Here is a 25,420-nt window from a genome sequence, read left to right on the forward strand (position 1 = left end):
TTATGACCAGATGTTTCACAGGCGATCCTCACCTAGAGGTGTTTCATGATGGTTTTTCTACAGCATGTTAATAAAGGCACCATCCTCCCTGGGTCTATGTTTATATGAATGTGTGTGCGTTCTTGTGATGGAAAACGAGAAACTGAATATTAGCTGAACATCAAAAACTTAAAAGTAACTCAGGTAATTAGTACTTTTTTGTTCACGAGAAAGATGCTGCTTAAATAAAAAGAAAATCAACATTGCCTATTTCTTTGCAGAGTAAAAGTGAGCAAATTACCGTGCGGCACCTAACATCAGGAAACTGGGAAGTGATAAGGATCTTGGCATACGATGAAACTACTCAAAAAATGTGAGCATTTTGGGTTCTGTAATCAGGTTGGAAGTGAGGGTTGTCCAATGCAATATTTTCAGACAGATTTATGTTTTGCCTACCATAGTCCTAGTCCAAACCACCTGGCCATGCAAAGAACCACCTTTTCTTTAAAGACTCTCTCTATACTTCACCCAGAGAGACACTTACAGAGACACCTACACACAGATTGAGAGAGATCATGGAAAAGTGTGATGATATTTTAAGAAAAAAAATGTTTCCCAAATGGATCAAAGAGGTGTGATTGAGTAATAGAAAGGCTTTTGCTCATTCTTTGACAGTGTGAAAATTCATGTGAAAACACCGTGACAAACATTGATCTGTGCCTGATGTTTGTGTTGTTTTCTTTCCTGGGCAGTTACTTTCTGAGCACTGAGTCTTCTCCCAGAGGGAGGCAACTGTACAGGTAAGTCGTGTGCAAGGATCTCCCTACACAGGTTGAGTTCTTAATGGCCAGCTATACAGCTTAATGATGGGATGGAAAAATCTGAAGTTTCATTTTGACTTGGCTAGGGAAGAACCAACTTTGCATGACAAAAACGCACACGCTTGTTCCAGTCCTTCAGCTCTGACCTTTGTGAACCTGAAGGGTTGAAACCAGAGTGGAGGCCATCTTGCTGCTCCTTTATATTTTTTCATCTGCTTTTACAGTCTCAAAATACTTTTTTTTTTTTCCTGCTGAAGCTTACTTTTCTCAACTACCCACATCACAGGCATTCATATATTTTCCCCGGTGGCCTTTGCTTCTGCTAAGCCTCATTTTAAATTTTCAGTGCATTAATATTATGCACAAGTAATTTATTCCTGAACAAAATAAAAGCATTGTGAACACTTAGTAGCGTGGATCAAATGGAAGTTTCTCTCTTTTCACCCATAGAGCATAAAATCCATTAAGATTTTTATTTAAGCCAGGAATGCTTGTTGCTTACTAAAATAAAACAATGCACGGGGAATATTTTCATCTGCCCAATTTTCCCAGAAGGAAAGTTATATTCATGAAAGGGCTTAAGGTCATGCCTATTTAGTATAAAATGTCTCCTCACTCAGAAAGCTTTCAGCAGGACTTCACAAAAATGACCTTTATTTTTGTCTGGCAAGCAATTTACTAATACTAGACTTTATATACACTTTCTAATTTCCATTTCACAGTTTCAAAGTGTCAAAACTGACGTGATATATTCTCAGTAGGAATTCATCATGTTTGGAGAAGTGTCACCACAGATTCTTTCCAAGTACCCCTGAATTTCCTTTGAGAGTAAAAATGCATGTTTAAAGTGTCCTTAACTCCCTCTAGCTCACCCACATACTCTTATTTATACATATATTGCTTCCATCTGAAGCAAGTCTCTCCTTTTTATCACGCCTCCCAATATATCATTTTCATATTCTCTGTTTTTCCTCTTAGGGTCTGGAACCCATCATAGTCTCAATTCTAATGACTTCCAAAGGAAGAAGAGGTGTTTATTTAAAGAGACGGATTCTAACTTTAGCTTAAAGGTCTTAATTAAAATATAGGTCCCTTTTTTCTCTTTGGTGACCTGAAGCTTATCGTCCTTGAAACTTAAATTATGATTGATATTGGCAATCACAAACAATCCTTTAAAGACAAGGGAATACTTGATCAATGTTTTATTTCTCTCATTTAATAAAACTCTTAAAGAAAATGGCAGTATCAGAAAATGAGATAGGGCCAGGCTGAGCCAATGGAACTGCTTCAATTTATCTTCCCTTTACTAGCCTAAAATGTGATTGGAATCACGATGACTTCTTAGATTTGTGTGCGTGTCTTACCTTTCCAGTGACTGAGGCAGAACAGTCAATATATCTGTGACCAGTGCTAGTGTAGCAGGCTGTGCTATAAAGAAAATGTAGTACCAATAAATTTCCCCTTACACAGCTCATCAAATGCCAGTTGACTTCACTGTAAGATAATGTTAGTGTTTAATCCGGAAAACTCAATTAATGTCTTGTCCAGGCCATAAAATTAATCATTGGTTGACTTAATTTATGGGATTAGATACCCCCCGGCAGAATCAGAAGTGCTACCATATTCAGTGTTATGATTTTGTCTCAAATTTTGCATTTCTTTGTTTCACTAATTTCATAGTCAAAATAATGAGAAAATACCAACATCGATTTCTATGGAACTTGGATCTGAAAAGTTATATGAAGGAATAAAGAGAAAAAAAGTTTTAAATTCTGGTTATGGCACTAAATAGCTGTGCTTCACTGACATGCATGCTTAATCTCTCTGTGATGATGGCTGCAAAACATTGTGGTTAAAATGGCAAATGTTATCACATATACTATATATACATTACATGTACATTATATATACAACACAATTTTAAAAATACAAAAATTGGGTATGGTTACTTTGTAAATTATCCTAGGGTGAAACTGGATAATGCACTTATGTTCCTAATGTACATTAACTATCTTGACTAGTAAAGGACAATGTGGGATCATAATGAGCTCAAGATATTTCAAATGTGAAATTATAACTTTATGAACCATACTTAACATTTCTCCTCAACTGCTTCTGGTGCTGCTGATATCCACTCCAACGCCTCATCTCCATCCTCTTGCCTGCACATGAAAATCAGCATGACTATGATTCATTTACAAATGTCTATCCAAAATCATGTTTTGTTCTAATATAAAATTGGGAGTATTTTATCCAATTCAGTTTTATTAAATGTGTCATCAACAGTGTCTTTATCTATCAGCATAGATACTTTATGATTCATCTTTGTTTAAAAAATAAATGATTCTATATATGAAATGTAAATTTTGGGATATATCTGAAAACTCTGACCTTAAGCACCATTATTTGTGAAATAAAGAGATGATTGTTTTTCTTTTTACCTACTTGCCTGATGTTTCAAAGCATGTGTGATTGTTCATGTTATATATATATACCAGAATAATTTTTCTTCACCCAAAAATTCAGTTCAAGTATTTAGTGGGAAAAATTGGACACGAATACCAAAGTCTAATGTTTAGAATGTTGAATTTAGTAAATAATGAGGTTGATTGTTTGTGTAACTTGTGAAAACATTTATTAGGTCTTTCAACTATTGCTTATTGGTGACCTTATGCTAGTTTCTGTGGGCTCTAAGTACTTTACAAAAAACTATCTATATAGAAAATGCAGTTACGAATAACATATATTGAGCCCTGTGGAAATCAGTTTCTTTATTTATAAGCATACATACAGATCACATGAATACAGGTATACATAATTTTAATTATATCACAGAGAAGAAATATACATAATTTTAATTATAATGCAGAGAAGAAATATGTGTATATCTTAATATTAGTAATGGAAATTGACTTTGTATTTATATGGTAAGTCATAATTTACAAGGAACTTTGGTATGAGTAATGCTTTATAGCTCCTCTGTTTATGTAAATATTTAAATTCAGATGCCACACATTCAAGTACCTGAAATGGTAGCATTTCTAACTTTCTTTTTCTTTCCTCAGTGCTTCTACTGAAGGATTATTGAATCGTCAATGCATTTCATGTAATTTTATGAAAGAACAATGTACATATTTTGGTGCCAGTTTTAGTCCCATGAATCAACACTTCTTATTATTCTGTAAAGGTAATAGATGATTTCTGATAAAATGTATTTTATTGACTTTTTTATCATTACCTATTACTATCATTAGTAGTTATTACTCTCTAGCTATATGATTTAACATTCTTAATTTATAAGTTTTTGTTAAAAAGTTATACATTATGGATTTACTGAGATGTAAATTGTATTCATATACTTCATTTAAAACTGAAAATTGGGAGTAAGTCCACATGTACACATGATAAAGGTTTTTTTGAACATCGACCTTTTAAAAAAGTGAATAAACATATTTATACCACCAGCAAAATCATGCTACAATAAAAACTAATTTACCCAGTCTTTAGGAAAAGCAATAGTCATATTAAAATAATGGCTTGGTTATCAAGAGATTTAGGATGTGCAGAAATTTAATTCCCTGGGTCTAGTCCCATCAATTCTGAGAGAATACTTTCACCCCAATTACTTCTATCTGAAAACAGTGTGCTGTGGTCCTGCATAGGGATATAGTAGCTCTAGGTTATAGGTTATATTGATAGAAATCAGTGTCCCTTTAATAGGATTCTGCATTTCCAGAGATGAAATAGGAGACATGTGTCCTCTTATAATGTGATGGATTGAGTTTTACTCCTTCAGCTGGTACCTTAAGCTGTCCTGTATTGAAGGATAGACCAACACTTGTTCTTTTTAGTTATTTTTTCTCTAGATATCTGATATGAAGTAATTAAAAAAGAAAAATACTTGTTTGATGACACCAGGGAAAAACCGTTAGACCTCTAGAGTTAATTAGAGAAGTGAGGTTTCAAGATAATATTTTATGGTTGTACCTGAATTAACCAGTAGAATTGAAATAACTAGTGATTACAGTTAATGTATTTTTTAATTAGTATAATGTTTAAATTAGTATGTAATTAGCCCCGATTTTTTATTTAGTTTGTGGATAAAATATTTCTAGCATGCATGCATTCTTTCTTTTTTGGCGGAGTGGTAAATGGAATTTAATCTTGGATGAGTGAATGAGGGCCAACGGGGCTGAAAATCAGCTTTCTGAGCATCAGTGATTATTCTGTAAAAGACTAGAGAAAGAGAGAGCAAAGTGCATAAAATTGGCTAAAACCATAGAAATATAGAAGTATAAGGGCATTTTGGAGAAGGGAGGATCTTAACAACAACTATGCAAATGGCTTCTTTCCCCCTGTGTTCTTACTCTTTTGAATAAAATATCCATAGAAGGTTTCTGTTTCATTATGTTTTAACTGTGACATCTTCTATCTGGAAGAAAAAAATTGTCATGTAGCCTTTTTCAGTAATTATGACTCAGATACATTTAAAACTTTTTATACGTATATTTTTGAAATCCAGGTCCAGGGGTCCCAGTGGTCAGCCTACATAGCACGGACAACCCAGCAAGTAAGTACACGAAAACGACAGTGCAGAATAGTCATGGTTGGCGTTGGTCTTAGGTATTATATTATTTATTCTGAGTGTCATACTCTATAGAACCTTCCTGAGAGGAGTCCCCAGCATGGGAAACCTGGGTAGGCACTATCTTACAACTGTGTATGTAAGAGAAACAGTAAAGCAAGTCGTTTTTAGCCATGTTAGAACTGGAGATGGATCTTAAATGCCTGAAACAGGGTGTCTACTGTGTCTAAATTAAATAAGGAGTGATTGATGAGGCTCAATTAGGTATATTTCAGTGTACTGACTACTTAGTGTGTCAAATTCATTCATTCCTGAGCCTCATAAGTATCATTCCTTTAGAACAACACATGATGTGTACTTCTGGGAAAATTATGAAAAACATATTACTTCATATATTTTCAGTCCTATTTGTTCCAGATAGTCAGGGCTCCCTAGTTTTATACATTCATTTATTCTATTTACTCAACTGTCCATCATCCATTGAGTGAGCACTTACTTTATCAAGCAATATGAGAGAGGCCAGGTGTTTTTTGCTGGTAAGATATGGCCAGTGTTTTAAAGAACTTAGAGTGAATAAGTTAATACATGGCTGAGCTAATCTTAGAAATGAATAGCCAGATCGCTTCCTGCCTTCCTTTCTTCTTATTTTTTTCCAACTTTCTTTTCCTTATTGCAATTTTAAAAATTAATTTAATCAATGCTCTTATGCTTTAATGATTTACTGGAGGCTACTATAACTAATAAATTAGGCTTATATTTATTAACTTATTTAATCCTCAGAAAACCCCCTAGATAGTTTATTTTATAACTCTATTTTAAAGATGAGGAAACTGAATCACAAAGAGGTTAAATAACTTGGCAAGAGTTATATTAATAGGTGGCCAAGCTAGGAATCAGACGAGACTGCCTGACTCAAGAATAGAGTTTGTAATCACTACCATTCGATGGCACCTAATTCTACTGTGTTTTGGTCTCTCATATCACATCCTTATGTTTAAGGCAGAGCCTTACTTAGATGCCTGGACTTAAAGGAGTTGCAGACATAAGTTAGGTTACAAATGTCATTTTTAGAGAACAGAGAAAGACCGTTTTTACTCTTCAAATATCACCATATGAAGACTTGCAGCCTGTTCTAGAAAAAAGATAAAATTTCTAAATTTGTAATGGAGTTTTGTGTGGTTGTAAATAGCTTAGCACATGTTTTAACTTCTGCTAATCAGTATAAATCTTAAAGAAGTATGGTAAGCAAATTAAATATATTCAATATTAACACTAACAATAGTAATAATCATAATAAAGTTTGTAAAATAGAAAGAAGGTTGAATTATATAGTTAGAAAAATCAATGTATAAAATGAGTCCTTCACATACCTTTTAGAGAATCTGGGACAAGTTAATATCTCATAATTTCCTTGTAGGCAAATTAGCAAATGAATTTTCTATGATGATGAGACATAGGTGCAACATAGGATGAACTCAAATAAAGGCAACTATTTGTGTTACATTGTATATTCTGCCAAAGTTTTGATTTTTTAAAAAAATTTCAAATCTGATGTAATTAATTTTATTGTACTGTTACAAGGCAATATTGTTTCGTAATGAATTTTGCTGCAAATCATGAAACATTTTTGTTTACGTGAAATCTTGTTTTCCCATTTATAAGCCAATTTTGATAATATTAGGGTCAAGAAAAATAAAAATGATCAGGTGCTTAAATTTCCTTTCAAAAAAGAATTATTAAGGTAAAATTTACATTCAATTGCAAGTAAATCTTTGGGCTAATGGATCTTCTGGTTAATGTTTGTTACACTAATAAATCAGTGATAACTAATTTTGGGGCCACATGAAGTAGAATTGGGCATCAACAGAAAATTGAAAAAAGAAAAATGAAATTATTTAACAAACCTGGAAAACTGTTAAACCCACTAGTTATTTAAGAAATGCAAAGTAAAATGCTGCTGTGTAATTTTCTAACAAATTGATAGCATCAAAACATTTACATTGCTAATGAATACATAATGAGGATCTCTTAACTTGCTGGTAGAAATATATATCATAGCAAATATTTTGAAAAAAAATAACTCAGTTTTAAGCCTTTATTATTTTATATCTGTTTATCCAGTATTTTTCCTTTTAATGTTTTATATTGAGGAAATCGTTACAGAGAGAAAATTGTAACAGCACTATTGATAATAGTGAAAAGATATAATATAAATAACAAAAGAGGGGAATTTGTAAATAAATTTTATTGGAATATTAGTTAGTGCATTGAATATCTTCCATTTGTCCTTCCGGAACCACTCTTAACTCTGTTTTCCTGTCCCCTGATCTCTGCCCCAGAAATAGTGTGTATGGATGACTAAGATTCTGTGGCCATATGGCTGCCACTTGGGTTCAGCTAAAGTGAATCATATAGATGACTGAAGAAGGGAGAATGTGATTTTGGAGTAACTATTCCTCTAGCCTTATTCTTGTGGAGTCATCTCAGGTCTGCTAGGACTCTTGGATGGAGGTCTCTGTGAATGTTTCATACAACCATCTCTATGAAACTGCGCTGGAAAATTTATTGAAAGCAAATCAAACCCTGCAGAAAAAAAAAAATCAGTTGAACTTGAAGCATTATTAATAGAAACTTCCAGACATACAGAAAAACAGAGTGAAAGAAATGAACAGAGCCGAAGTTGATTTAGGACAATATCTATATATCTATATCTATATCTATATCTATATCTATATCTATATCTATATCTATATCTATATAATAATTTAAATTGGAGTCAGAAAAGGGTAGCATGGAAAAATATTGCATGAAATAATCACCAAATCCAAATCTGGTGAAAAATATAAAATAACTCAGCAAACCTCAAGAAAGAAAACATCCCAATAGTAAAACAGTGGAAAAACAACAACAACAACAACAAAATGAATCGTCAAAAATAAAAAGACACATTATATCTGCACATTATATAAATAACAACAAAGCCAAAATGGCGGAGGACTTCTTATCAAAAGAAAGCAAATCAAAAGGCAATAGAGCAAAATGTTTACAGTGATGATGGAAAACAAAATGAAACAAAATCCACAACCAAGAATAACAAAAGTGAAGCCAAAACAAATAATCAAGAAGAAAAGAAGCTGAGAATGTTTTGCCATCAGACTTACACTTCTGAAAATCACAGGGATTAAAGGAGAATTTAGAAAATTGCTTAGAAAATATTTTGAGCCAAAGGAAAATGAAAATGCAACTAGTCCAAATTTGGGAATACTTAACACTGTAATTAGAAAGAAATTTGTAGCTCTAAATAGTTACTTTATAAAAAAGGAAAACTTTAAAATCAGTCATCTAAGCTTCTACCTTAAGAAACTAGAAAATGAAGAGCAAATTAATTCAGTCAGTTGAAGGAAGGAAATAATAAAGATAAGAGTGGAAATAAATTATATAGAAAATAGACTAGCAGTAGACAAAAATATATAAAAATCAAAAGATTCTTTTCTTTAAAAAGATCAATAAAATTCTAGGTAGAGTCATAAAAGAAAAAGTATACTATCATTATGATTTTTATTAGTGAAATAGATGATAACAACAGATCTTACAGACATTAGAATGATAATAATAGAACACTACATGTAATTTTATGGCAGTAAATTTAACATTGTATATGAAATGGGTAAATTTCTTAAAAGACATAAATTGTTAAACATTGAAACAGGAAGAAATACAATATTTAATATTCTGTTATCTACTAAAAGTTTTAATTCACAATTAACATTCTTTCCACAAAAAAAATGTTTCATTTAACTTCACTGGCGCATCCTGTGCAATATTTAATATATTAATACTAAGCTTACATAAACTCTTACAAAATATAAGGCAAGTATTAACCAGATTCCAAATGTAACATAGATATAACCAGGACAAAAAATTATTTTTTTCTCATAAATATAGACATAAAATTTCTTAACAAATTACTAGCAAGTAAGCTGGCAATTTATGAAAGGATTATTATACATTATGATTACGTGGTGCTTACCTGAGGAATTGTTGATTGCTAGAGTATTCAACAACCAATGTAATTCACTATATTGTAATGTAAACTCAAAGAATTTAGAAAAAAGTAATTGGTTTGCAAAATAATAAATATTAATAACTCAGAAAGAATAGAAAAGAAGTTTCTTAACTTGATAATGGTATCTACAGAAACACTCCACTGACTTCATCTTTAATGTTAAGACTGAATGCTTTTCCCCCAAAATTGGGAAAATGCACAGAATGTCTGCTCTCACCCCATGTGTGCAACATTGTATTAGAGTACTTGGCCAGTGAAATGAGGAAAGAAAAAAATACATGTAATTAAAAAGCTGTCTTTATTTGCAGAAGTCATCCTTGTAAACAAAACAGAAAACAAATAAAAGAATAAAAATATGAGATACACACCCTCACAAGACTATTATAAACAATGAGTGAATATATCATGTTTATAGGTATGGATCAAGATCGATATACAAAATCAACTATTTTATAAACTATGATACAATGCAAAATTAAAAGGTAGTTCAAAATGCTATTTAAAATAAAATCATGAATCATATACTATCCAATAATAAATCTAACAAAAATGTTTAAGTCCTCTAAAAGGAAAGGAAATATTGCTGGGAGAAATTAAAGACTCAAATGGATATATATATATATATATATATATATATATATATATATACACACACACACACACATACACACATACATATTTATGGATTAAAAGTCTAACTATTTTTATTATGCAAAATTTCCCCAATAAATGTATAGATTTAATAATATATCAATCAAAATTCCAGCAAATTATTGATGCTCCCTTCATGTTTGTTAATTCTTCCTCTATTTTTTTTTTTTTTTTCGGTTTGGTGGTTTAGATTTTATATTGTCTATTGCTATGAGTATATTGTCAGAGTTTTTTTTTTTTTTTGCAGTATCTAATATGCTATTAATTCCACCCTGTATTTTTCATCTTGGATCTCATAGTTTTCATGTATCTCAGATTTTGCAGTTTTTATTTTTACAAATTTAACTTGTGTCATTCTTTTTTAAATTTATTTCATATTTCTCCTTATTGAACCCATGTAATATAATTTTACACCTGATTGAACACATGTAATATAATTATAATCTCTGTTTTAGTGTGTCATTTCTGGATTATTTCCATTGATTAAATTTTGTGCTCATCATGGGTGGTATTTTTCTGATTTTTTGCATGCTTTGTAATTTTGCATTGGAGTCCTGGCATTGTGAATTTCGTCTGGTTGTGTACTAGATAATTTTGTATTCTTTTAAATATTCATAAACAGAGTGGTGACGTGATCAGATTTGCATTTACACTACCCTTTTTGATTTATAGAATATTTTATATTGGAAAACAATTCTATGCTGACAGAGGCCATCCTGAAGAAGAAGATAGTAAAGTCAGAAGTTAAAATGGTTTCTATTGACGACTATGGTAAAGTTTTGTGTATGCTCTGTTATTTAAGAACAACTTTCTCTGTATCTTATAGTCTTATATAAAAATGACTTTCCATCTTTAATATTTTGCTCTTTCTTTAAAAGAACTTCCTTTACAGTTGTCCTTGCCCAAAGATTTTATGGACCGAAACAAGTATGCTCTTCTGTTAATCATGTAAGTATTTTTTATTTCTTTTTGAAATAAAGGAATCGAAACATTTTATAGTTTTTCTTATGCCTCACATGACAGCGTTCTGGTTAAAAAAATCCAACAAAAGTCCTATGTGTGTAGTTAACAGGGGCAGCAGTCAGTTGTATGAGATCCCCGAGGATACCAATGTTAATAATTTGGAGGGATATGAGATTATTTTTACTTTTTGCATCCCAAATTGAACTCAATGTTATTACTGCGAATAGTGACACATATAATTTGGTTTATATCTGCTTAGCAATTACTCAAGCCCTATGCTCCTTTTTGAAATGGTATTGGTGTATCATTTTCTTTCTTTGGGATATATTTGTCATATCAAAGTTATGTTAGTTTCATAAAAGCAATGTGTGTGTGTGTGTGTGTGTGTGTGTGTGTGTGTGTGTGTGTGGTAAGAACACTTAACATGAGATCTCCTCTCAACAAATTTTTAGGTGCACAATACAGTATTGTTTACTACAGGCACTCTGTTGTGTAGCAGATCTGTAGAACTTATCCATCATGTATAAAATAACTGAAACTTTCAACCCATTGAAGAGCGTCTCCCCATGCTCTCCTCCTGGCCCCTGGCAACCACCATTTTACTCCCGCCTCTATAGTTTGACAGTTTTAGATACCTCATAAAGTGTAACCGTGTAGTATTTGTCTTTCTGTGCCTGGTTTATCGCACTTACTAGCATAGTGTCCTTAGGGACCTCTATGTTGCCGCGTATAAGCCCTATGCTCTTCATCAGTTATTTCTGCAATATGGAGAAAACAGTTATTTCCATTGCTGAAACAGCTGGTGATATTTATATCACTTCCATTATTAGGTTTCCTTCCTGGACTTATAACAAGTAGGAAGAGGTTCTCATACTCAGAAAACCTGATTCTTAGGTTTTTCCAACTTGGAATTGACTTTGGAATACAATTTATCAATACTTTCTATGAGACTATATTGTGAATATATAGTATAGGCACAGAGGCTCCTTACAGATAATGGTAAACTAACTTGATATTGATTGTAGCATTGTATTCCTCAGAGTTATTAGTGATTTTCCTTATTAAGAACCCAGCCAGGATATTGCTATGGCAGTGTTTAAAAATGTCTAAAATTCTATCAGGACCTCAGTAGGAATATAAAAATGAAAATACCATTACTTGTGATGACTACTGAATGTAGAGGACTTTATTCAGTCTGTGAAATCAAACTGCCTGGCTTCAAATTCCAGTGTTGCCATTTACTAGATGTGTGTTCTTGAGCAAGTCACTTGACCTCTTGTAAGGCTCAATTTCTCCACATGTAAGGGAATATTACGATACCGCCTATGTTTTAAAGCTGCTTTTAGATTAAATAAAACACATAGTGTATCTAACGCATATGATTCTTATAATTATTCTGATTATAATTCGTTATTTTATATAGATTGCACTGATTTTATTTAGATATATTAGTAAGTAGAATCAATCTGTCACTTCATTTTAATAAGCCAAATAATACAGAAAATATAATACTTAATATTTTCCATTACCCTGGTGTTTATTCCTAACTCTACTGCCTTAGTTTATCTTACCCCAACCTCTCTCCTCTGTCTCTAACAGCCAGAAAGTCCAAAATGTTCTTGGTGTCTTTTGAGGAAGTTCTTATGTGCTCTTTCTTATCTTAACTTCTTTTGTCTCTTCTCTTTCACCTAGTTGTCTTCAATTCCTATTTGAACTATATGTGTGATTTACTGAGGAAAATATGTAAGGCATAAAACTGAGACAAAAAAAGAACAAAAACAAAAACAAACTCTCAACCTCAACTTCTGTTTCAGTCATGTCTGCCTTTGGGAAAAGGGATTGTTCTTTTTATTCACTGAAAAATAAGGTTTCTCAGGGACAGGAACCCAACGAGGCATGCTTTCTGGAAGCATGACCCACCTACGCAGACAGATGTGCAGACACTGATTCCCTCGCGTACATCCACTAGCTCCAGAGTTGTGTCACAGTTTGGGGGGGAAAGTAGACAAGAGTTACAGGTAGTATCTGTAGCTGGAGTTGGAGAAGCCAACTGGTTCATCGGGCATCAGATTTGTGCTTCGGTTTGGGTGATTTTCAGTTTATAAGAGGAATGTAAGCACTAGCACATAACTCAATTTCTCATGTTAGAAAGGGAGAATCAGTCTGTTTTCAGAGGCAGGATGGTAGGGCAAAGGTACTGGCTTAGGAGTCAGGTAGGCCTGGGTTCAAAATCTTTGCTCAAAGATTTATCAATATATTGCTTGATTTCCTCAAGTTTCAGTTTCTTTATAAATAAATTTAGAGATGATAATGGGATAATTCATACAAACATGTCGCGACAGTGTTCGGTAGAGCATAAACACTTGTACTCAGTGTGTAATAAATTGTCACCATAATCATAGTTATTGTCAGTAGTAGTACTTTTTATGTTTGAAATTTATCAATATAAATATATAATATGTAATAAAGCATCCATAAAGTTGCTTAATAGAAATTCATTACTAATGTAGTCAGGCCCATAGAATTTATTTTGCTCCTATTTTTGACTGATAAAGGGAAGAATGAAAGAATTAATGCATTAGTTTTCATCAGTTTTTATATAAGTATACTGATTATACTAAATATTAATTTACTTTATCCAAACTCCTTGGGTTTCAGAGGTAAATTCTCAGAAGTTTTGCAGAGTATGACTTACAAAACAAAACTGAGGATTTTTTAAATTTTAGTTTATTTATAAAATTAGCTATTGTTTTAAATTGCATGATTATTCCTAAAATATTTATGCTTAGAAACCTGTATGGGTTGGAGTGGTTTAAGTATAAAATATCTTTAAGTGTTTTTGTAGATTGCTTATAATTTAAAAGCAAATTTTTTCCCTTAAGATTAAACCCTGTTTTTCAGTGACAAGTGGATTCCCCATTCTAAAAACGATAATGATAATTGATTTTTTTCCTAAATGGGCAATTAGACAGTACTAATAAATAAATAGATATTATTTAATTAGGTTAATAGATGATTTTGTGATTTTGGTGTCACTACTTTATTGCTTCTCTGTGTAGTGTATCTAGTACCCAACAGAATGTGCCTCTTTGTCACTTACACAGAATGGTTTACAACCAGGAAATTTTATGATAAATGCATGAGTTGGAGATAGGTTGTAGCAAATACTTGAGTAGCTGGAAGGAAGATTGGCCTAGAACAAAGTGACCACTGGCAATTTGCAAACTCTTTCCTGCTAAATATTCATTATTAAACCTTAGAAGAAATGGTCCTCTGAATACTTCTCTGTGGCCATATTATCTGAAATCCAAACCTAATTTCACATTGAAAGTGCTAGTGAATCAATGGCAACAGAAGATTGTACTATAATAGAAAATCAAAGAAAAATTCTTATTACAAATGTATCTCAGTGGCATGGAAATACAGTGGTCTCTATACAGTCCTGACCCCCTTTTCCTTTCCTATGCCTCTTACTCTCCTTCCAGATGCCTAATTAATCTTTCTCTAATGTTTCTGTTTAGCATTGTAGGGAGTCGTTAAGGACCCAATAGTTTATATTCATCTTTATACCTATATTCATATGAAATGGATATACATCTATATCAACTTCAGCATTCGTCACCTCTAATTGGTATTGTTTATGTTATTCTTATTTTCTATTGATGTATATATAATTTAGTGCAATACACATTTACCATGTTGTTTTTATGTGTAAGAAACTGTACTAATGGCTGTGTGGAGATAAAAAGATTAAAATAATCTTGAAATATGTAACAGTTTATTTGTTAAGTCTATCTCTGCAATGTCTAGCACACGTAGAGGAACCTTATAAAAACCTACTAACTTGTAATTCTCCTAATAGTGCAAGACTGAAGATTATACGGGATAGCCTAAAGCTATACCAGGGTTGCCAAAAAAATATATACACACGACTTGTATTCATCTTTTGTTATCCATATATATTATTATATATTATATTAGGTTGGTGCAAAAATAATTTCAGTTTTTGCAAGTTTTTTAAACTTTTTAAACCTCGATTACTTTTGCACCATCCGAATATATACTATATATATAGTATTATCATTTTAATACATTTTTTCCTTTCTTAAAACGTGTATACATTTTTTTGGCACCCTCTGCAGAGGTATATTTGATAAATACAGAAATATGAATCTAAATGCCTAGACCCTGGTAGGAAGCAACCCAGACAGATGTACTGTTATTAAAAATGAAAGCATGTGTTAGTTTAATTGTTTGTTTGTTTGTTTGTTGTATCTATGGAGAGAAGCAGTGTTTAGCTGGAAATTTTTGTTTGGTGCCAAAGAATCATCATCTCTTTCGATTTCCTACTCTTTCATATTCAACTTATCCATGCCTCACTTGATAAAAGTCTAATTCAGAGAGGCAGTAACTGTTCAACAAGTTAATTTCTGAAACGCAGCACACTCTGTGTTGCCCCTATGACTTTGTTCCCTCTCCTTAAATATATCTTTCTTGAAATTCCGTAGAATTCATGGTCATCCATCAGCTCTTATCTTCCCAAAGCTTTGTTTCACCCTCCTCACCAGTCCGTTTATAACCTGTTTCAGTCCTAAATTCATGCCTTCTCCTTCTACAGCTACAGTCTCTTGTCCAAAGGCTCTCCATATATCTTAAACCATATCGGTCATGTTGTCACTTTTCCACATTTCCCTATTTTTGTGAGGATGTTTTTATATGCTATTTAAAGAATGTTTGACACCCAATGGATTTTGCACCAATGTTTCTGAAGGAAAATCTATAGTCTAGAAGTGAGTGTTTGGAAAAATAATTGATAGAATGGCTTATGGAATATTTCAATATCTTAAGAAAATAGAAATGGTAAAATCTGTATTGCATGCATCCCATATATTAAACAATGCCTGATCTATTTGTGTATTTCTCATAGCAACTAGCTGTTGTGATGAGTCACACCACAAATACGTGTTGAGTGAATACATCAATGATGTCCAGAAACCAGGTGAACATGGTTGCTATTACAGTTCTAACTGGGGAACATTATTCCTTTATCTCTAGATATTTTCATCAATCAGTGTTGTGCATATCAGAGTCCTACAACTGGGTCATATTGATGGAAGTGAGCTCTTTGTCATCTCCTTTCTGTATAATTGTTCTGTTTAAAAACAGAATATAATTAATTGATACATTTGTCCTGAGTGAAATTATACAGCCACTCATCTCCAGCAGTCAAGATAGCATCAATACTTTTTTCATACACACACTTTTCTTTCAACAAACAATAGAGAATGGTGCTTAAAATTGTGAATAGCATCATGCTCATAGTGTCTTGTCTTCATCTTTAAGCTAGTGCAGTGGTCTGAGAGTCCACACTCTTCTTCTTCAAGCCCCATACCTGTCAGACAGCATATCTGGATGATTCAATTCTAATCTGCCACCTGCTCTCTACCTACTCTTGCCTTTTTTTTTTTCTTTTTTTTTTTTAATTTTATTGCTCCATCTGCTCTTTTTTAGTTGCTTTAACACTCTGTTGCTGGGGTAAACTTTGTGAGATTGATATCTGAAAATGTGGCTCTCCTGGCTAAAATTCTCTCATTCTTTGTTCTCCAATGATTAGAGATTCACATTCCCTAGCACAGGGTACAAAACTCTTCATCTGTTTCCCACTTCTCTCTCCATCTTCATCTGATTCAGTGTTCTAGATATTAAAAAAAAAAAAAAAAAAAAAAACACTGCTTTATTCTTGGAAATACCAGCTTCTCAGTCATTCCTCTGCACCTTGTTACATATATTCCAGTACCTTTAGTTTCCTTTTCTAACTGGAAAAGTTCTATTAATACTTCAAGATATATTTACACATAATTCTATGCACAATTCTATTATAACAAGTAACCACACCAGATTACAATATTCACTGTCACTTCTATTAAACTGTAAAGTCCTTGTGGTAAGAATTCATTTTGTATTGTTTCGCCTTAACATATTTGTGTTTTAGTAGCATTTAGGAGCATTATTTGTGTTTAGTAAATATTGAATGAATGAATGAATGAATGAGCAAACAAATCAATCAACCATGAGTTTGTTATTGGGAATTAATTCAGTGTGAAAAAAGAAGAAGAAATAAATGATTTGAGAGTTTTTACTGTGTTTAAATTCAGCCTTTTGGATGAGTCAGTTCTCTGCAGTTTAGTTTCCGACTCAGAAAAATGTGCATTTTTCTCATTTCTCTTAAAATCTTTCAGAATGATGTTAAATAATGATTGATTTTCATGCTATCTTTTCACTGTTTCTCTTTTGCCTTTGATTAGTGAGCTCATCTTCTTAAAATAATAATATTTAATAATAGCTACCATTTGTTGAATGCTTATTGTGTTAGAGGTATTACCCTAAGGATGTAAGATGGTAAGGTAATCTTTAATCATTACAGAAACTATACAAGGTAAATATCATTGTCCTCATTTTAACACAAGGAAACTATGACTAAATTATATCATGTTTATTACATCCACGATCTTGAGTAGAGCAAAATTAAGGTTTTAATTCAAATTTTATTTGTTTTTTGGATTAAGAATCTCTGTTCTTTCTATTACCTAATACTGTCCGCTTATATAGCCCATTGCATGATACTTATTATTGAAATTTATCAAAAATGCTGACCAGAATGAACAGAGACTTCTCTACAACCAAATTTTTATGACCTTTTCTTCTTCCCATTTAACAGTTTACAATAATCTCTAAAATGTAACATTTTCTTTCTGTATCATGTTAATGCTCTAGTGTAAAATAGCGATTATAGAAATTATGAGTTCCTGGATATTCCATATGAGAGATCAAATTCTCAGCCCAGACTATTTTATAAAGCTCCAAATTCTAATCAAAGTGTTCACTTTATGGGAAATCTTTACACTCTCCATTTATTCTGTAGATTCATAGACTTTTAAACAGATCAAATTGTAAGAGGTAAGTTTGTTTTATTTCCCAAGAATAAACACATATATATTCCAAAATTTCTCTAACATTGTTTGATCCTCCATTTGGGAAATATATATCCATTTCTCTCTCAGTTTCTTATGAAAATAACAGATACACTGTCTGATGTGAATGAGAGAGATAGCTAGTACTTGTCTGAAACAGTGATTATCATTGCTCTGCCATGTAATAAGGGTCAACGCTTCAATTTTAAGTTTCTGATTTTTTTCTCTTTTTTGTTAATCTTCCTCATTTGGATGGAAAATGTATACACACTGTAATACACAGGAAATCATTAAGAAAAGACAGTGACATTTAATCTGGTAATAAAAGAGGAGAAGGTGATCATTGCCTTGCATATTTTTCTTGATCAAATTGGAATTTGTTCTTTTACAATCTATAGATAATGCTTCTTAAATATTCGCATTATCTTAGTACTATTTAAAATCATACAAACTCAAAGTTGATGTATTGAGGAAGTACTACAGTGAAAAATGTTCCAAATTTACAACAAATGTGTATATAGTGCATAAATTATAATACTCTGATGATTCTTTTAATTTGACATATCTAAGTGTATACAGTTTTGAAATATATAAAAGCATGTGTATGACTTGCATATTTATATTGTTTTTAGCTCTTTTCTTCTGTTAATACAGGTCTCAGATAGGAATGGTTGTGCATGTATGACATAAATGATACGGCAGTTTCATATAATTGATATCAATTGATCACTAGTACCTACTTGAAACATACTAGTATATTCTATATTTAAAGCTAAGCTACTGAATGCTTTTCATAAAAAAACTTCCTAATTTGTTCTGTTTGTCTAGGTTTGAATGGTCATATATTGGGTCATAAATGTAAGGGTCTACCTGTATTTAAATCATTATTCTTTTCTGTTTTAATGATTTATATTTTTTCTAAAATCTGTGATGGAAGAGAATATTAGCTATGTTCCTAGTTTACTATATCTTTGAAAGCCTGAAACGAAGACGTGTTTTCACCCTTGGTAATCCAACATATCCCTGAGTTAAAGAAAAACATCAATTACATTATTTTATTCCAGAATTCTCTTAAATCTTCTTCCCTTTTGCCTTACACATAAAAGCATTATATTATAAATCATGTAGGGCTATGTAGCATCGTGTAGGCAAAATAAAGAAGAATTAAGGATGTCAGCGATGATGAGAAGCTGTGTCACAAGTATAGGCATTCCTCTTACATCATGTGTATTCCTGAGAAACAAGTTTTATGCAAAAATCACACACTAAAAATTAGAGTGTAGCTAGGAGATATGAGGCTGGAGAGGAGCTCAGAACGAGTCAACATTTTAAGCAAAACCAGAATTCAAACAATAATATTCCTATTAAAATACTAGTAGGGTTACATCTTAAATAACATTTAATCTAGAATTCGTTCTCTTCAGCCTTCAAATGAGCATTTGCGCTTTCCCCTTGAGGGCATTCTCTTCTAGCCGTTTTTATAATAGCATTGTTATCAAAATTATAAACCTGATCTACATGTAGCCTCTTTGTGAATCCACTGTTTTACAGCTTGTTCATGTCTTTACAGTCTCTACAATCAGATCTCAGTTGTCACACAAAGAGGGACCCAGCAATTTTGAAAGCTACTAGATCAGCCATAACTTGCCCTAAAGCAAGGTCTTCTGGTGATTTTCAACTTTTTTTCTTGAGATCTTAATATATTGTTGTGGCTTTCTCTTTTATCATGAGAAATTGTGTCCCTGACTACCTCCAAACATTAATGTCTTGGGGAAAGCTGTGCAAGAACCACAGTAACATCTAACTGATATCATTTCCCTCTTATCCATCACATATGAAATATCTCATACTAAATTAACCCATGTTGAATAGCACATACTGCATCTTTGATAATTCAAAGTGTAAAAAGTATACACACACACACACACACACACACACACACACATACGAAGGTAAGACAATTAAGTTTGCGAACAAATCCTAGAAAAAGTGCTACATACCTCATTGTTGAATACCACTACAGTCACCTTCAAAATACTCCCCTTGGGAAGCTATGCACCGGTGCCAGTGCCTAGTCCACCCTTTAAAGAAATTTTGGAACTCTTTTCCTGGAATGGCCATCAGAGCTGTTGTTGTATTACACTTGATGTCCTGAATATCATCAAAATGTATTCTTTCAGTATTTCCTTTATCTTTGGGTAAAGAAAGAAGTCATTGGGGGCCAGATCAGGTGAGTAGGAAGGGTGTTCCAATGCAGTTATTTGTTTACTGGCTAAAAACTCCCTCACAGACAGTGTTGTGTAAGCTTGTGCATTGTCGTGATGCAAGAGCCATGAGTTGTTGGCAAAAAGTTCAAGTCATCTAACTTTTTCATGCAGGCTTTTCAGCACTTCCAAATAGTAAACTTGGTTAACTGTTTGCCCATTTGGTAGAAATGCATAATGAATAATCCCTCTGATATCAAAAAAGGTTAGCAACATCATTCCAACAAGTTTGTGAACTTAATTGTCAGCATGCGCACGTGTGCGTGTGTGTGTGTGTGTGTATGTGTATAAATATATACATATTAGTATATAAGGTTCCTCTTGAAAAAACTCAGCTATATAACATGGAGTTTACCAGAGACTTATTTTTTATTTAAATTTTTTGAAAATTTATTGGAGTGATATTGGTTAGTAAAATTATATAGGATTCAAATGCACATTTCTGTAATATGTCATCTATGTGTTTCATTGTGTGCTTACCACCCAGAGTTAGTTTTCCTTCCATCACCACATATTTGACCTCCTTTACCCTCTTCTACCACTTGCCTTCGCCCCTTACCCTCTGGTAACCACTAAACTGCTGTTTGTGTCTATGAGTTTTTGTTTCTTTGTTTGTTTGTCTTGTTCATTTGTTGCTTTCAGTTTTATATCCCACATATGATTTTCGACTTTTTTCTGTCTGACTTATTCCGCTTAGCATAATAATCTCAAGCTCAATCCATGTTGTGACAGATGACAGTATTTCATCTTTTCTTATGGCCAAGTAATATTCCATTGTGTATATATACCACATGTTATTTATCCAATCATCTATGGAAAAACACTTTGGTTATTTCCATGTCTTGGCCACCGTGAATAATGATGCAATGAACAGAGAGGTACATACATCTTTACAGATAAATGTTTTCAGATTTTTTGGGGGTAGATACCCTGAAGAGGGATTGCTGGGTTATATAGTAAGTCTGTTCTTAATTTTTTGAGGAACCTCCATATTATTTTACATAGTGGCTATATCAATTTAAATTCCTACCAACAGATTTCTTACATAGTATTTTACTTTTTAAAAGTTAATTAGTTAATTAATTAATTAATTTATTTATTTATTTTTCACACTGTCCTGTGAGTACATCAGGGCAGATATTGTAATCAGAAGTGGTTGGTAAAGTGCCATGTATCAGACATGTACTAAGATGTGAAAACCTAGCAGAAAGGTTCATTTATAGGCTTTTGTTACTTTTCTCAACAAAATTCTAGGGATAAAGACATTCAGAAGATATGGTATGAATTCAGGAAAAGACCCAGATTTAGAATTTAGTGAAAAATAAGAGACTTTCAAAACCTTGAATTCTTGATTTTATTCTCTCTAGGAATTCCAATTTCCCTTTGCTTTCAGAATGTAATTACTTATATGTCAAAGATACAAAATATCTTTCTGAGGTCAACTTATAATTGTATTCTCTCAAAGAGCTGAGAGAAATGTATTCATCTATAGTTTATAGTAGCTTTCCCTCTCTGTGTCTCTGTTTACTAAACTGTAAAATGGTTTTGCTAATAATGCTTGTCCATAGTTAGCATTGCAGTTATTATCATTTCTATTCAACTGGCATAACAAAGTAAGCTAAGTTTAAAATTACCTGTGTTTATTCAGCCACAATTTTCAGTTGAGGGATTGACTTCTAGAATCCAGCTAAATGATTCTATAGTTAGAAAAAAAGTATTGTATATACAGTAATGGGTGTATTCCTGAAGCTGAATGATTCCCTACCTAGGATAAAACGCAGGTTCAAAGTCTGTACATAATCAGAATCTATTCCTATAGTGTGTGTCCACTGCAATCACTGATATATATACTATGCATTGTGTGCCTCAATTTTACACTCACATTTCAATGCTAAATTGTGTTATTTATGAGAAAATGAAAAATATGAGTTTTTTTGTGAAGATTGTCACCTGTTTCTTTTTTAAAGATACACATACTTTGTTCTGTTTTTATCCAGATTATTCCCATGTTCCTTAAGCCAGGATGAAGAATATTTTCCATGATGCTATCAAAAGCAGACCTGCTGTAGAAAAGATTTACATAGCAGTTATATACATATAAATAATGAGCCAGATTCTACTACTCTTGCTCTGTTTATACGATTTGCTAAATGTTCTTTCGACTGTGAGTGATTTAGGTGTGACCCTCTCTAAAGGCCAGGGAGTGGGTCAAATGCTATTCTAGGTCAGTGACGATATAGCCATTCCCAGCAACTGAAAATAAGGATCAGCACGTCCTTTGCTCGTTCTACACCCTCACTCACTCCGTTAGAAATGATCCCAAATGGCAATTGGCCAATAGATAAGAATTGATGTAGTAGGACTTTGACAACAGAGATGATTTGGAGATTGACTGCAGTCAGTTTCCTTACTCTTATCTCGCCTTCTATGCTGTTTCTCACCCTTCCTTTCACACTGTCTTTGAGTTTATTATATCTAAAATGAAATTGCAACTCTTAGTTCTCAGTGATTCTAGCTCTTATCTAGTACTCATGCAGCTAAAGGTGATCTACTCTAGGCCTAGAAAGAGCAAAGAACTGAGATGATGATAAGCAATTCTGTCTCTTCCTTCTACTCTCCAACGCACACAAATATGCAGCTGTCAGTATAACAGTTTTATTTTTTATGTTTATGTTATGAATTCTTTTTTAAAGCTTTTTCTTATTGCACTAAATACACATAACATAAAATTTATCATCTAAACCACTTTTAAGCATCCAGTTCAGTGGCATGAATATGTTCACATTGTTGTGCAACCACCATCCGTCTCCAAACTTGTCCATCTCCCCAAACAGAAAAAACTCTCCCCATTAAGCAATAACTACTATTCGCCCCCACCCCCACCCCCCAGCCCTTGGCACCCACCATTCTACTCTTGGTCTCTATGGTTTGACTACTCTAGGAACCTCATATAAGTGGAATCCAGTATTTGTCCTTCTGTGACTGGCTTATTACACTTAGCATAATGTTCTCAAGGTTCATCCATGATACAGTATAGCAGTTTTCTGCAATGTAGGAAAAAAACATGCCGTGCAATAGATCAATGATGGAAAGTGATCTCATTTGAGAATATTTTTATTCCATTTATTTTAACCAAAATTTTACTGGTAACAAAAAGAACTTTTAAAAATGTATTATCCATGATCTTAATTATTTACAAAATATTATTTAATAATGAAAACAATAAATAAAAATAAAAAGAGCATATATAATTGCTCAAGGTAACACAGCATATTGGTAACAAAGTCAGGACTAAAACCTATGTCGTCTGAACATAAACTCAACCCTCTTTTCATGAAATGAAATAACCCCTCTCTGATGCTGACCACACATGTAATGTGAACAAATCTCTTCATTTTAATTCAATTTTTAGTATAGGTGATGTTTTATGTCATAAAAAAGTGTCTTGTTCTATCACTTTAATGATCTATTGGATATTGTGCATTCTGTGTGTCTCTCTTTCTACATTTGATTAAATTCTCACATCCTGAACTCTTCATCCATACAGACATGTTCAGTGTTGAAGGTACTGAAATAGATGAGGACTCTGCCCTCAAAGGTCTTAACTTCTAAGAAACGTTTACAGTCTTTATGATTTTGCTGCCTATTTGTTAGGAAATAAACAAGTTTCATATTGCTGTGACCTTCCCAATGCTTAAAACAGATGGGATTTTTATTTTCAACACAACTTTCAACAAAATTTTATGTCCCTATTCTCAACCTTGAAACACCTTCCTTTTTATAGGTCCCCAGAGATTTCTGAAACAGTGAGAGTAGAACAAAAGAGGGTAGAAAAAAAAGATTAGGGAGACACAGAAAAACGAAAAAGGACCTAGATGAATTGGAGTTCACAAATTCTACATGGCCAATACACACACAGGTTGTGGTACCTGTTTATTCTTTGGTGGATGATCTGGTCTACAGTCCATTCTTTGTGATCATTTCTACCACCATATAGCGTGATATTCCTACGTCTCCTAATAAGTAGTATTTTCTTGCCTTTCTTTGTAGGAAAAAGTCTAGTATTTTTTTTCCCACACTGTATGAAGTATATCCCCCCTGTTCCTGCAAGTGTCTGGGTTGTTCCTTATAATGGCAATATTCACATCATAATCCATGTTCCGTTATAACTCATCTTGAAATAGATTATGCACCAAAAAAGAAAGAACAGCACACCCAACTAGACAGATACATTTGTTAAAGTCATTAACTGATAATGTGTTGAGATCCTTTTGTGTTCTAACATTGAAAACTCATGAAGGTAAGGATGAGGTTAAAAATGGTAATTTAGAAAAAGAGTGAAGGAGTAAAGTTGTATTTTTTTGCCCCTGGGTATTGCAAGCATGAGTAAAGGATTGAGTGTATTTGTTTAAAAAATCTGCGACCATTTATTATCATAAAAGGTTGAACAAATGTACCTTATTTTAAACTATGTTTCAAAATAATTCATTTGCCTGCCATAAAATATTGTGACTTATTTACGTTTTGGTTAAACTTAACTTAGCTGTGAACTCCTAAATTAGCTGTGAACAATGCAATGGGTCATATGTAAATTGGAAAATTATATCTTCCAAATTAACAAAACACTTACAGTGTTACCTCAGAGGAGCTGTACGTGTTTAAAGTTGGAAATTTCTGACTTAATAATTAACAACACTGTGGTAATCACCCCAAAGGATCTGTTAATTAACTTTTTTTTTCTTGTAAGTCTTTAGATACCATCAGTCCATTTAGAAAATGGAAGTCCCTCTAACATAATAGGTCATAGGACATGTCACAGTGCCTTTATCCATAAATATTGCCCAGTTTAATTTCTATTGCATTTATATTAGTTTGTTCAGACTAACATAATGAAATATCACTGACTCGGTATCTTAAAAACAGAAACTTGTTTTCTCACAGTTCCGGAGGCAAGAAGTCCAAGGTCAAGGTGCCAGTAGACTTGGTTTCTTATGGGGCCTCTCTCCTTAACATCTAGATGGTTGCCCTCCTGCTGCCTCTTCACAGGGACTTTTCTCCATGCACTCACACCCTTGGGGTCTCTCTGTGTGTCCTAATCCCCTCTTCTTATAAGGACACAA

At 32.8% G+C, this 25,420-nt stretch overlaps 1 protein-coding gene across 1 annotated transcript in view; it reads left to right on the forward strand.

Annotated features, from left to right (window-relative positions):
• DPP10 (dipeptidyl peptidase like 10) overlaps positions 1-25,420 on the forward strand; it is a 614,062-nt gene that overhangs the window by 573,092 nt on the left and 15,550 nt on the right. Inside the window, exons 14-19 of the mRNA XM_033112250.1 lie at positions 261-352; positions 732-779; positions 3,866-3,987; positions 5,323-5,370; positions 10,775-10,873; positions 10,981-11,050. Of these exons, the coding sequence (XP_032968141.1) occupies positions 261-352; positions 732-779; positions 3,866-3,987; positions 5,323-5,370; positions 10,775-10,873; positions 10,981-11,050 (479 nt within the window). The remainder of the gene's footprint in view (positions 1-260; positions 353-731; positions 780-3,865; positions 3,988-5,322; positions 5,371-10,774; positions 10,874-10,980; positions 11,051-25,420) is intronic.

This window comes from Rhinolophus ferrumequinum, chromosome 8 (assembly GCF_004115265.2).
Source record: "Rhinolophus ferrumequinum isolate MPI-CBG mRhiFer1 chromosome 8, mRhiFer1_v1.p, whole genome shotgun sequence".
Classification (NCBI taxonomy): Eukaryota; Metazoa; Chordata; class Mammalia; order Chiroptera; family Rhinolophidae; genus Rhinolophus; species Rhinolophus ferrumequinum.